We start from the raw sequence: 14,515 nt of genomic DNA, 5'->3' as shown, positions 1-14,515 counted from the left end.
ATTAAGCCTTAAAGTTCTGCATAATTAAGGGCGTGGCCACTTGAGTGACAGGTGGATTGCTGCTGCTGTCACCACCATCGTCGAGCTAGGTGGGCGTGGTTTCAGCAACCAGCTCCCGCCTTTTTGCCCATTTTCGATTATCCGGAGTGATGTGCGGTGACGCGCTGCTAAGATGGCGCCGGCCGGCTCCACCCACTTTGAGCTTCAAAAACGCTCTTCAGGAAACTACGGTGACGTCACGGACACTACGTCCATGTTTTTATGCAGTCTATGGTTCAACCTTAATTTTATGAAGCTACAAGAATACTTTTTGTGGGCGAAGAAAACAAAAATAACTTTATTCAACAGTTTCTTCTCTTTGCGCACAAAAATATTCTCATAGCTTCATAACATTATGGTTGAACCACTGATGTCACATGGACTATTTTAACAACGTCCTTACTACCTTTCTGGACCCTGAACGTGTCAGTTGCATTGCTGTCTATGCAGGGACAGAAAGCTCTCGGATTTCGTCAAACTAGGGCTGGACGATATGGCCAAAATTGATATCACGATATATTTCTTAATTTCGGACGATACGATATAATTCCGATATCGATATGAACACTATTTATCTGAAATAGAAATCTTTTGTAACATTATAAATGCCTTTATCATCACTTTTGATGTGCAGTGCTCATGTTTATTCAACGAAGTCAAACGGCACAAATAAATCAATGTATGGGAAACTGGTAATGTATATCGAAATATCGGAAATGTGTTTAAAAATCATATCACCGTTATTGAAAAAAATTATATCGCGATACAAATTGATATTGAATTATTGTCCAGCCCTATGTCAAACATATCTTAATTAGTGTTCCGAAGATGAACGAAGGTCTTATGGGTTTGGAATGACATGAGGGTGATTAATTAATGACAGAATTTTAATTTTTAGGTGAACTATCCCTTTAAAACAATAATTCATGAAATTCCTTTTGTAACGCTTATGTGTGATGCTGTGGCCGTGTGGCATCGAGCGTAGCGGAGGGGAGGTGAAGGAGGGGTATGGGACGACGCAGCAGACGGTGACAATCGCTGTTAGCTTTACATCACATTGCTCAGCATTAACATAACCCAGAGCTAAGTACATCACAAACAATCTCCATCACAGCCCAGTCAGAATCAATACAGATACACACACACAGGTCAAAACAGCACCCAGTCTGAACTGTTGAAAACAACCCAGATGATAATTTGAGCAGAAAAACACTGTAGGAGCAAGCCAATCTTATGAATTATATAAATCTATATAAGTCTATATTTATGATTGTGCCATAAGAATTTCCAGGATGTTTATTCCAGAAATTTCTCATCACAGGAAGAGCAAGGATGAGATGTATGATAGCCCTCAATAGGGGAGGGACCTCGAGATACAATTAAGCTTCTTCTCAGAAGTTTGTGATATAATCTGGTATAATGTTTCCAAAATTATTAGCATTATTAACTTTTCAAGTAACTAAAATCATAACATGTTAACAAGCACTGCACCCGAATCAAAATCTTGCGGCTAATGATTTTGGCAACAAAGAAACGCAAATGAGTCTTAAGTCAAACATCCCTACCTCAAGGTAACTTTAAAATTCAACACAAAAATGCAGAAAAGTAATGAAGCTGTGACTTCTAATTAAATCTTGTGTTTGGTTTCTGTATTTTTTCTTAATTTAGTGAGAAATTACATGGTACATCAGTGGCATGTTTGCAGTTAGCATGATGCTAATCTATAGGCTCCTGCTGAAAGCCAATCTAGAATAAATGGCTGATTTGACAAGTTCTTTCTCAAGATCTCTACACAGGCCAAATATTTTCCTAAACAACCTGCAATGCCTACATGTGTCTTATGTTAGCTGCTAATTACTTCTAGCCTAATGCAAATGTCTGACTATGCTAAAGCTCACTGAATGTAACACTATGTGGAGGTTATGTTTTCAGCATCAAGCCTCAGGGTTTATACTTGAATTGATGATTAATAGGACAAGTAAAAATGTAAGTTCAAAGAAGATTCCATCGGTTTTCTTACCTTGCTCTTTAATTTGACGAATCTGTTTGACGGTTTCCTTTAGGATTGCACATTTGTCAGGCTTGACATTGAAGTTGTCGATATCACTGAAGTTTGCGAAAATCAGCTCTGCGAGCTCCTCTATGTATTTATTTTCATGTTCCCGGTTACGTTTCTCAGTGCTTCGTTTGGGACTGTGAAGAGAAACAAAAAATGATTCAGACTAAAGAGCAAAAGTACAAACTTGTCATTTAGATCAGCACATTCTTAAGATTGTATTGGAAAATAAAATGGCTTCCTCAGTTTGAAAGTTTCAACTTCTATTTATTATTTTGGCAAAGATGCAAGGAAAAAAGAAAAAAAGGAAAAATGTGACAAATTTTAGCAGTATATCATCTCAACATCAAACATTTTTTGTAACAAATTTGCAATTTTTAACAATAAACAAGAAAATTATTGTTACTTTTCTGAAAAAAAAAAAAATTGTTGAAAATTCAGGAGGGCTGCACATTCTTTCATTCATTTTATGATATTTTAAAATATCGTACACATACTTATAGGTGTCTTTGGACAATAAACTGCATTTTAAGGTGCCATTACAAACATTTTTACTGTGTATAACCTTCAGACAACCCGACAATAAGTAAATTCTGAAAATATGCAATTTTGCATATTCCTAATAAATTATGCTTTATGTCATTAGGTACAAACACCTACATAAACAATCCTCAACAAAAAAACAAGAGCAAGACCCTTTTTTCTGCATTGCGTTTAACACAGAAATAGACAAAGGTTTCCAGAGCTTCTTCTGTACAACCTTAAACAGGTTGTATTTTCAATTTGCTGCTCTGCATCTTCAGCAGTTTGCACAAAAAATGTTGTCAATAAAGAGGGCATGCATCGCTCCTTCCTGTGAATGAATTATACAGACTGATGTTTCCTGACTCAGTGGAAAAGGGCTTTATATAGAAACGTGTATTATCTAGGCTGAGCTCCACCGGTGGGAGGCCTGCTCAAGATTATTGCAGTTCAGCGGTTCATAGTAGAGCCCTGCGCGGGACTGTTTTCTTAAACCCGCACCCGCCCGCTCCCGCTGAATGTATGACCAGGACCGCCCGCTCCCGCAACCTATGTGTTCCACTCCCGCCCGCGCCCGCAATGTTTGTGTCCACTCCCGCCCGCGCCCGCAATGTTTGTGTCCACTCCCGCCCGCGCCCGCAATGTTTGTGTCCACTCCCGCCCGCGCCCGCAATGTTTGTGTCCACTCCCGCCCGCGCCCGCAATGTTTGTGTCCACTCCCGCCCGCTCCCGCGGACTTTATCTCAGAGCTTGTTAAAATTATACACAAATACTTAAGTTAACATCCAGAATAACAGACTTTAAACATGATTGCGTTTAAATAAGATGAAGTAACCAATGCTAAACCAAAGCACCACACATGACAAAAACATTGGGTATTTTTTTATTAGCTTATAAAACATTAACCGTCCAAACAAAACAGCAACTAGCGGCACCTCAGTTTTTAAACGCAGGCTAGGCCTACTGCATACACACGCACCAAACAATTAACTAGGAAATAACTTTAACATTAAATAAATAAACACAGAGAACTTTGAAAATAGGCTAGATATAATTTTAACAAATTAAATTCAAAACGAAATAAATAAAATAAATAGAAGGCTTAAAAAAAATCTCACAGATTTCACATTCACAATAGCTTGCTTAACCGGCTATTGCAAAAAAGAAAATAAATAATACTAAAAAAAGAGCTTGCTTTGACCACAGAGAATTGTGCAGGTATGTCGCCTCAGGGCAGAGGTGCCAGATTTATGTCCGTTGTAAACGAACACTTTTGCACATTTATCGCAACGTACAAAGTTTAACTCTGTCCCATTTTTTTCAGTGACAATTGAGAATTGTTTCCAGATATCTGACTTGCCTTGCTTTGCTTTTGTCAAGTAAACAGCCGCTTTAATTCTCTTCTCAACTTCTTGTTTTGACTCTATTTCTACTACACGCCAAATCCCACCGTCCCCCGCGGGTCTCCCGCGAAATTTTCTGACCGCCCACTCCCGCCCGCAGCAAAGGTAAAACCGCCCGCTCCCGCGAGATTTGCGTTGGGTCCCGCGGGTCCCGCGGGAGCCCAAACCCAATGCAGCCCTCTAGTTCATAGCATAGACACTGAGAAATTCACTCCGCTATACATACAAACTAAAAATGTGTATGCTGCAACGAATGCAGTTTCAGAGTTAACCTGCTGTTCATTTGTCTACTGGTTTGCATGCTGTGTCTAGGTGAAGTACCTTGGGCCCAGGAGGTCTGATGGGCATTCCTTGCGCTTTTGAGCCTCTGACCTGGCAGGGTCTAACGAGTTTTCCCCGACAGCACTCATCCTCAATGCATATCACCTGTTGGAGAGAAAGTCAATGTAAGCGATTCAGAAAATGCTCAAAGGACTCATTCTCTTTAGGTAGGCTTGACAAATTAACACACTTAGCTTATATTTAGGCTTCACTGTAGCATTTAAAGAGGTGGACCAATAAAAAATGTCATTATATTAAATTATCTCCTGAATAGGTTGAATAACACCACACTGTGCCAACTATTTCTGCTGCGTTTCGAGAAAGCCAGTAGATATAGGTCTGCTTAACAGTTTAAACACATGCAGTTAAACATCATAATGCAATAAATTTGAGCACCTGATGATTTGCAAACAAGCCAAACAACTCTTCTGAGAGAGATTCATGTGGAATCTATCAGTCATTTGGGTACTTGTGTTTGAAATTACTCTATAAGGGATTTCTGAGGATTTTGGGGAACTGTTTTTTCCTTTGGTTTGGCTGTGAATGCCTGAAAACATCTTGGCAGCTTGCATTTCAAAAACCTCAAAAATAAATTCTTATCAATTAATACGGTCTTAAATGGCTCTTTACAAGGACTGAAAAATTGTATTACTAATTAGAGATAATTAAAAGCGAGAAGGCTTAGGGGTTGTGTTCAGAGGTCATATACTGAAGATTTGGGTTGATGCTGGAAGGCGTAAGGAGGCCTGCGAAAATGAAAATGAGAGAAAATGGAACGAAAAAGGGATTCAATTATATTGTGCGACAATGGGTGTCCCCTGAGAGCAAGTGAAAGAAAAGAGAGGGCAGAGCAATGAAAGAAAAGTGGAAGTAACACGAAAGTGAGTGGTGAGAAATAAAGAGAGAGTAAGGGGTCAGCGAGTGAGAGAACACAATGTGCCGTATACTGTACAGCACAAAAAGACTGTTGAGCATGCAAATTTTCATTTAACAAGTCTCAACAAATACAGACACAACCGCAGCCATTTATCTTTACAACACATCCTACAATATGTAGTTTCACTTTCTATTCATATTTGTGTGCCTTATAGAACCAGGCTTGAACGAAAATTGGAAATTCCCACGAGAGAGAGAAAACTAGTACATTTCATCATCTAGTACTGTTCTCGATATGATGAAAGAAAGAGAGAGAAATGTGTCCCATCACAAGGGGAAAATGAAGCAATATAAATTATTGAATGAGGCTTTTTAATAATAGTGTGCACCATTAAAGGCACACATGACTGTAAAGCAACCCAAAAAATATCCAACTTTTAAAAAAAAAAAGGGGAATGAAATGCATAAAATGGGGAATGAAAATGCATCAATTTGAAATGTTACTTTGAAACGTTTCCTTTAACAATATTTTATATAATAGTAATTTTATATTAAATACTACAGATTATGTACTTAACTTAACTTACCTTAACATAACATAATTTAGTCTAAATTTGTACATACAAAAAAGAAAGAAAACTGCATGCAAAGTTTGTGATCCATTAGAGGTTGTGCTGAAATTTTTTGACATAAATAGGACTGTTAATGTAATGGAAAATATTTTCAAACGGTTGTAGCATCATGGGTAAATTTGTTGAAAATTGCATTCAGCGTTCCAATAAAAACATGCATAAATAGCATTATGTTGGCTAATTATCACAATTGAAAATGGCAGACCTATTTTAAAAAGGTGGAATTATGATAATGGTCCGTTGCAATTTAAGCATTTTCTACTCAAAAGCATTGTTAGATCAATTACTAGATTTCCATTTCTGAAGCCAAACACAGGAGTCAGGAAAAAAAAGAAGCTAATTTAAAAGTACAAACTAATATATCACGTCAACAAAAAACAGCACTTCAGAGTGTTATTGAGACCTGTTGTGAATTTGGCGCTAATTTAAAACACCAGGCAGTGGAGGTTAATGAAAACACCATCCATCCCCTCTCCCATCTCTCTCAGGGCTTCATCTGCAGTGTTTGGGAAGCAGGCGGAGAGACACCCGGGCCAGCACACGAGGCCAACACATTGGGCTGCGTTCAGGCCAAACTGACGCACACACATTGCCTTACGTAATTTGCAGCCTCACTGTAGGCCGGCTGGGGGAGTCAGAGCCGGAGTGAATGGAGGGCTGGTATTGAATCCCTGCTGGATTGCAGTGCCCTACTTAAACCTAATGACAGAGAGGTCAGTCAAACAGCTCTGGGGGACGAGGCCGACGCTACAGACACTGGACACCAGCTAACTAGAGAAAAACAGAGAAAGATTCTTTCAGACAGCGTTAACCTTTAGGTCTGAGAGACATTCATCAGCTGGACATCTGAATCGTAACATTACGTAAGGCCTTCTGTCAATCATGGGGCCCTTCTGTTCATCTTGATGACAAACGGCTTCTTTTGACACAGCTTAGAAGGTTTTCCATGCCCTCTTGGACAGTGGACAGACACCACTGGAATTGTGAATGTAATTAGACAATGTCACAGTTAACATAACCGTTAGCCTGTTATAAAGAATATCTCTTTGGATTTGAGACTTTAGTCTTTGCAAATTTACAGATCTTCTTTATGCACCAAGAGCTTGTAACACTCCAAAGAGAAAGGAAAAAATGAAATCGCATCATATGACCCCTTTAAATGTGTCAAAAGCACTGTTACTGGTGCCACCAATTTTCACTCGCAGAGTTTTCTAGAGATCACTGACAAAAGACTGAAATCAAATCGGTGCTTATTCACATGAGTGACAATCGCATAGTGTGAATTATCTATGACTCCCACCAACTAAAGATTTTTGTCGACTAGTAGTAGTTTTATTACAAAATCAGAAAGTATTTGAATGGGTTAGATTAAAAGTAGACATTTCAAGCTTTCTATAGATATATTTCTCACATCTGTAAGGCAAGTAGCCTATATGCTGAGTTTCAGTTCATTTCATGGAGACTGAGATGGTAGAAAGCGCATCCTATTTGTTTTATTTGTGAGTGACCCTTTACAGTTTCGAATGATGTATTACTCTTATTTGTATGAACAAAAATTATGGAGTATTTTAAGTTGTTTCCGCTGTTATCAGGAAAAAAAAATGCAAGTGATCTCACTGGCGCCTCCATGTTATGCAGTAGCGCACTAATAGCAAACACTACGCACAAACACAGAAATGCGCCTAATCGCGCACATTTATCTAGGTTAACGTTAGAGCGAGCGGTTGTGTAAAGTTGAAGTTTCAATTTCAAATGATAAGCCATATTTGAGGTCAATGAATGATAATTGGATTTCCTGCTCGATATACTGTAATTACCTCAAGGACAAGCCGTTAAGGATCTGTCCATCATGGACAGTTTTTGTTTTTCTGTGACTAACCAACTAATAAAGTTTTGGTCGACTAAAGCTCAAAGTATACTTCAGCTTTTATGTGTACGCGAAGGTCCACATACAACGCGCATGGCGCAAATGGCCTTGTCCCAAATGGCACCCTAAACCCTCACTGTTTTCCACTGAGTTCACACTTTCAGTAAGTGTGCATCAAGGGCGCATAGCGGCCGCAAAGGGAGTGCTCGCGAGCACCCTTCTGAATGCTAAAATGAGAATGGGACACCCTACGGTTTTATGGACTTAACGGACACACACACTCAGCGGCGCTCAAGACCGAAAGTGCACATGAAGTGTGCAATTTGGGACAGGGATAATTTCATCACCAGAATAGTACACGCATACTGAACGCGCACTACCTGATATTTGTAACTCGTGCACTTTGTACTTGCAGGTTGCACATGCACATTGAATTTGTTTTGCACTAATCAGTTCTTCCACAAGGTGGCAACACTGGCCCAGGCCATTGTTTCGCAGTAGAAAATTAAACTAAAGAGAAGGAACAACAACAATAAAACACCGGAAACTTCAAGAACAACAGACACCCGCATTGACTTGTGTGAGGGCATTATGAAACAGCCGCAACTGAAGTTTAAAAGAGTACAGAGACATTTTTATCGGTCATAACTTCTGGAGAAATATGGAGCAGACACTGGACAAAGATGAAACTTCCTAGAGTGCATATGTCGACCGCCTGCGTTTGCGCATGGCCGCACGCTATCAAATGAAGTATACTTTTTGTAAGGCTACACGTTCGACTGCAAACATACGTTAGCGTACACGTACAAAAATGAAGTATAGCTACTTTGGGCTTAAAGGGATGGTTCACCCAAAAATGAAAATCCTGTCATTATTTACTCACCCTCAAATTGTTTCAACCCTGTACAAGTTTATTTCTTCTGCTGAACACAAAAGAAGATATTTTGAAGAAAAAAAAGTTGACTTGGATAGTATTTTTTTTTCCATACTACGCAAGTCAATGGGGACCATCAATTGTTTGGTTACCCATATTCTTCAAAATATCTTCTTTTGAGTTCAACAGAAAAAAGAACCTCAAACAGGTTTGGAATAATTTGAGGGTGAGTAAATGATTACAGAATTTTAATTTTTGGGTGAACTATCCCTTTAAGCTTCTTCTGATTATCTAACGTTTAGTCGACTATTTGGGGGCCAGCCCTAGTATTATCAAAGACAAAGCAAGCAAAGCAAGCTAAATATCTGGACAACAGAGTTTTGCAGTGTGAAATGTGTTTTGACTGGAAATGACATCAGCAATGACCTATAGCCAATGAGAGAGCAAGATACAGGGCAAGAGAAATTTCAGAGAAACAGCGATCCAATGACTTTGAGAACCATGTAGTGTAAACCCAGCATTAGCGAATGCTAAAATAGAAAACTATGAGTATCTTTGCATCATGGTATGGATAATCATACAGTTTCACTCTCAAACCATATGAAACACTCATGCGTCCAGCTGTCAGGTGCACAGTTTTTCTTCATACCAAGACAACAGAGCCACTTACTATATATAACTAGCTCTCTCAGTCGTGTGACACATAATTCAATCAATTGTTAATAACAGCTTCTCAAAGGCCGCAGGGGAAATTCACACAGCAAGGTAGGTGTTTTGGACTGAAACCACGGACAATCACCGTAATGAGATGGGTCGAGCGTTAGACGTGGTAGCTAGTGATTACAGAGACGGCTTTGAAATGCTATCAGCTTTTCCTGCTAACCGACACAATCCAATTGACTGAAGAGGATTTAACACAGATGGAGGGGACCAAAGTGCAAAAGATTAAGAATACCAAATATCTGATACAGTAGAGGCAACGCCAAGCAGTTTGCAAATCAAAGTTTGCAGGTATGGTGGTAAATCAAATTCTTTAATTAGCAATTCTTAACCAGTTTTGATACCAGTCTGGGGTACCAGTATTACAGAGCAGTGATTCAATTAAAGACATGACGACATAGCAATACTGACAAGAAATGTAAAAAATGAAATTAAAATAAAAAATATAAAAAAAAACAAAATAAAATAAAATTACAATAAAACTAAACTAAACCAATACAGAACAAAAACCGAAAAGTAAACAAAATTAAACTAATTAAATTAACAAAAACAAATTAAAACAAAACAAACACACTAAACTAACAAAACAAAACAAAAAATTAAATTAAACAAAAAACAAAAAGTGTCAACACTAGGTTGAACTTACAGCTGTTAACGTCAACAACAAAATAACTGCCAAAAATTCTAAACTACAATAAAAATATATAAAATAAGACTATGAACAAAAATAAATGAAACAAAAATAAAATGAAACAACATTAAATGAATTAAAAAATATATATAGTAGAATAAAAAATAACCTAAAACAATTTAAAACAAAACTTAAGAAAATGTAAACTACACTAAACACAAATAAAAAAAAAAAAAAAATTTAAAACAAACAAACAAAAGTGACAACACCAGACTGGATTTACGGCCTTTGATGTCAACAACAAAAATATTTTTAAGTATTTTCTCTTATATGTTTATATGCAAATTGATTTAGCTGTCCTGATTGTAAAAAGTTACATGGTTAGTTGCATATGTCCTGTTGTCTGGGATCAGACCAGCAAGCCATTTCTGGGCAATGACCCACTATTTGAGATCCACCGTCATAAATCACACTCAGAAACACCTTTTAATACTGTGCTGATAACAATCGCTTCTCGAGATCTTTGCAGATACTCTAATATGTTTATATTATCTGAAATAGCTACACTAGTGTTCAAGTGGTCTATCTGAATGGAGTTTTTACAGAGATGCCAACTGCTCAGTCACTTCTACAGGATAGAAGTGACTGACGATAAGATCTCTACTGAGTGGGCGTGCTTGAAAAGGAAAGAGGCGCTTTCTTCCTTTTCTTTTCCTCCCTCAAGTTAGAAGCAATTACGGTTTCTTAATGGGTTGTTGATCAAATTCTCTTTGATAATGCAAGTAAAAATAATGTAAAACAGAGTTAATGTGCGGTACTCTGTACACTGGTGCCAGACTGCTCTTGACAGGTTTACAGTTAGCAGATGTCCCGCAAGCTGCGTGCATCACCCACATACGCTGAAGAATGAGTCAGAGATGTTCGTGTCCCCTAAGGCAGGGGGAGACAGTCAGAGGTGTCTGATATCCAGATACCCCCACACAGAACTCCATGATGACTGGTGGTATGGAGACCGGCTTGTGTTAAAACTCCCGGTGAGAGGCATGTGTCTAATAAACCTCACTGCTCTAAATATATGCATGCACAGAAATTTGAGCAATCTGCTGAGAAATAAAGCAGTAGTATTGGACATCATAATAAATAATAAAAATCAGGGATGTCCTGATATTATAATTCTGTCCATCATTGATGAGACGATAAATATTTTCATGTTATGAATGATAATCGATAAAAGCCAGATTCAAATTGTATAATATTTTGCATAAATACTACTATACTATACTATTTGCATCCTTTTAAAAGCTATAAGAGAATTAAGTCAGCACAACATTATAACATACAGTATGGAAAATGGATATACATTTTTAGTATTTTTAAAGATTAAGAGATCTAATGTAAAAATGAAAGAAATTAATATGCAAAATTTGCATACAAATGTCCAATATCAACTGATACCAATAAATAAACAAATTAGGGCTGTTAAATGATTAATTGCATCAATTAAAAACGCATCTGTTACTGTTCAAACATGGGTCAAATCATGAAACAGGCTCAGCTTGTTTAATATTAATGAATGATTCATAAAGGCAGTCACAATCAGCTACTTTAACCTAGTTAAGTTTTGCTAATTAGAGCCACACAAACAGTTCAACATGAATGTAGCATGACCAGATACTGGAAGCCCCTGCGCTTTAAGCAGGTCACAGCTGGTGCAGCAAACAGGGCATAGCCCACGACAGGGCCGGGGAGGCACTGATATGGAGCATTAATTATTTACAGCAGTAGAGAAGGAGAGGGCCAGTCAGTCAGGCAGACTCTGAACAGCCTGCTGCTGTTCCACGCTCAACATGAGCCGTGTCAGACCTCCACTAATCAACAGCACTGCCGAGGAACAGAGAGATAATGAGGAACACTGACACATTTCTCAATCATTCACTCCCATTAGCAGCTCTAGAGTATGTTAAAGATGCAGATGATAAGTGTTAGTGGACGACCAATCAGAGGCATTTACTGGTGGGCGGAACGTTGGGGGCGGTTCTAAAATCATGCCCCGCCTCCACCCAATCTCCTTGCATTGTAATAGACCTTAGTAGGGTAGATGGCCTAGATAATTTGATGTGAACGGAAATTAGGCTATCAATTATCCAGCCAATTAAACATTAAAAATACATCTTTTTGTCCACTGGAAATTTGTGGGAAGACACATTTTAGTGGTATCTCAGCTGAACGATTGACAGCAAGGTGGGTCACTGATATACGAGTATACAGGATAAATAATAAAGCTTAAATCTACTTTGAAACATGTGCCAAATTCTTAGAAATGTGCTTTCAATTCATATTGATAAAAAAAAAAAATCAAGAAAGATTTCAATTGAATTACTCTACAAAAATCATGTGGTGTAAATATAAAAATATCATAAATATTTTCCTGGAGGTTTTTTTTTATTATTTTTTTAAATTTTCAAATATATTAATATCAATATATTTCTAGTAGTCTTTGCAAATATGATCCATTAATTAATACACATTACATTTTTGGGCAGTCAAACTACATGATATTTTTACAACCTGAACTTAATTTTACTTGTCATAAAAAGCTCAAATTATAGCAGATATTTTACGGCGACTTACTGACAAAGACATGATGAGGGTTAACAGGGGCCCTCTCTACAATATTATAGCGATTTTATGATTTCTGCTTTATTTCCCTGCGTGCATGGAAACGAGCAGTGCAAACATTCATCATTTTTGAAAAAACTTTATATCCTTAAAGATTAGTTCACTTGAAAAATGAAAATTGTCAATTTAAACTTCTTGGACTTTTTGAACTGTCAAATCGGAAGCTCATAAAGAGATTGCAAAAGAAATCCATATAAATTGAGCAGTTTAATCCAAGTCTTCTGAAGAGACACAATCGCTTTACATGATGAACAGATTTAATCTAGGCTTTTATTGACATAAAAACATTGATCAAATGGACATATATGGAGCACATCAATTATGGTAAACAGAAGATCAAACATGCTTGAGTGACGCACAACAACCAATGAGTTTTGTTATTGTGTGTCAAGCAAGTACTGTTGCGTTGACCATATTTTATTCTTATGGAATTGGAAAGACATGAGAGTGAGTAAATTTTCATGTTTGGATGAACTGTCCCTTTAACCATCTACTCTTTGGCAAACCAAACCAAGTCAACAAGAGAGTTCCAAGTCCTACACCTCATCATTTTGTACGCATTTTCTAATCTAGACAGATTTCCAGAGAAGTATATAACATTCCTCATACCATTATGTGCTCCGACTCCACTTTTTCAAGTACTACATTCTCTTGAGGAAAGACAGAGGCCTCCATCTCTTTACCCCGCCTATCATTTCTTGCCATAAACAGATGTGCCAGCCTGTAACACTCAACAAAGGAGGAGGAAAAGAGAATGAGGCAGCGCAGAGAACTTCCACTCTCCAGCATCCAGAGCGCTGACAGCCTCCTGTTTTCTCCTCCAGCGATACCACTTAAAGTCCGCAGGGATGACTCCCTACTGGAAAGCTTTGCTGCCATCAACCCAACTGAGAAGAGACTCTCTATCTGGGACAGTTGGAGGGTTATAGGGAGATTTGTTTGTTTGTGATTCAACAGAACTAAAAATACCATGTCTGATCACTGACACCAAATGAACATCTAAAGACTCGTGTTCGGGAGGGTTTACTCATCCAAACAGAAAAGAATCGCAGTCGATCACTTCAGTCCCTGAAGGCAACAACAACAGGGATAAAAGTTAAACTGAAGCACCAGCATGTGTTGTGTTTCCAGTTCTGACAACCAGCGTCTCAACCTGGCTTCTAAACTAGCTTGACTAAATCAAAAGTGCTGTGTGGTTCGGTCAGCTTCACCAGCAACATTTTTAAAGGGGTCATATGATGCGATTTCAATTTTTCCTTTCTCTTTGGAGTGTTACAAGCTCTTGGTGCATAAAGAATGTAAAGTTGGTTGCAAAGACTAAAGTCTCAAATCCAAAGAGATATTCTTTATAAAAGTTAAGAGTCAGCCACACCTACCTAAAACGGCTCGTTCTAACACACCCCCACATACCTACGTCACTATGTGGGAAGATTTGCATAACACCGCCCAAATGTTCACGCAAAGAAAGAAGGAGTAACTTTTATTCTCGCTGTAGTATTGTTGACACTGCAGCCATGTCGTGAAGACGCTGTGTGCTTCGTTGTGAAAGCGAAACTACTTTGTTTGACCTTCCAAAAGAGGACGATATCTGCTTCGTCATGCCTAGAGCTGATCCATGCTGGTCGCTGAGGAAATACATCAACTTAGTGCTGTGGATCGCCGGATCGGCTTTCACCGTGGACGAAGCCCGGGGTCGTCACATGTGCATTCCACTCCTTCGTCGGATCCGCCGAAACTACTTTGTTTGGTCTTCCAAAAGAGGACACGACTAGAAATCAGTAGTTAAGTTGTATTTACAACATTATATCCACACTGGATGCAACAAATGGCTTGTTTATAATGGGTTTTAATGTTTTTGTCTCGTCGCTCCGGCCGGACACGGCATCAACAGTATG

The 14,515-nt window shown here is 38.3% G+C and overlaps 1 protein-coding gene across 1 annotated transcript in view; it reads right to left on the bottom strand.

Annotated features, from left to right (window-relative positions):
• LOC107758812 (nuclear receptor coactivator 2) overlaps window positions 1-14,515 on the bottom strand; it is an 80,365-nt gene that overhangs the window by 48,591 nt on the left and 17,259 nt on the right. Inside the window, exons 2-3 of the mRNA XM_016576637.1 lie at window positions 4,342-4,446; window positions 2,060-2,232 (exon numbers count right to left, since the gene is read on the bottom strand). Coding sequence (XP_016432123.1) covers window positions 2,060-2,232; window positions 4,342-4,430 — 262 coding nt within the window. The 5' untranslated portion in view covers window positions 4,431-4,446. The remainder of the gene's footprint in view (window positions 1-2,059; window positions 2,233-4,341; window positions 4,447-14,515) is intronic.

The sequence above is a fragment of the Sinocyclocheilus rhinocerous genome, unplaced genomic scaffold (assembly GCF_001515625.1).
Source record: "Sinocyclocheilus rhinocerous isolate Xijiao unplaced genomic scaffold, SAMN03320098_v1.1 scaffold2008, whole genome shotgun sequence".
NCBI lineage: Eukaryota > Metazoa > Chordata > Actinopteri > Cypriniformes > Cyprinidae > Sinocyclocheilus > Sinocyclocheilus rhinocerous.
Note: the sequence above shows the minus strand (reverse complement) of the source record. Positions and strands in the feature narration are given on the sequence as shown.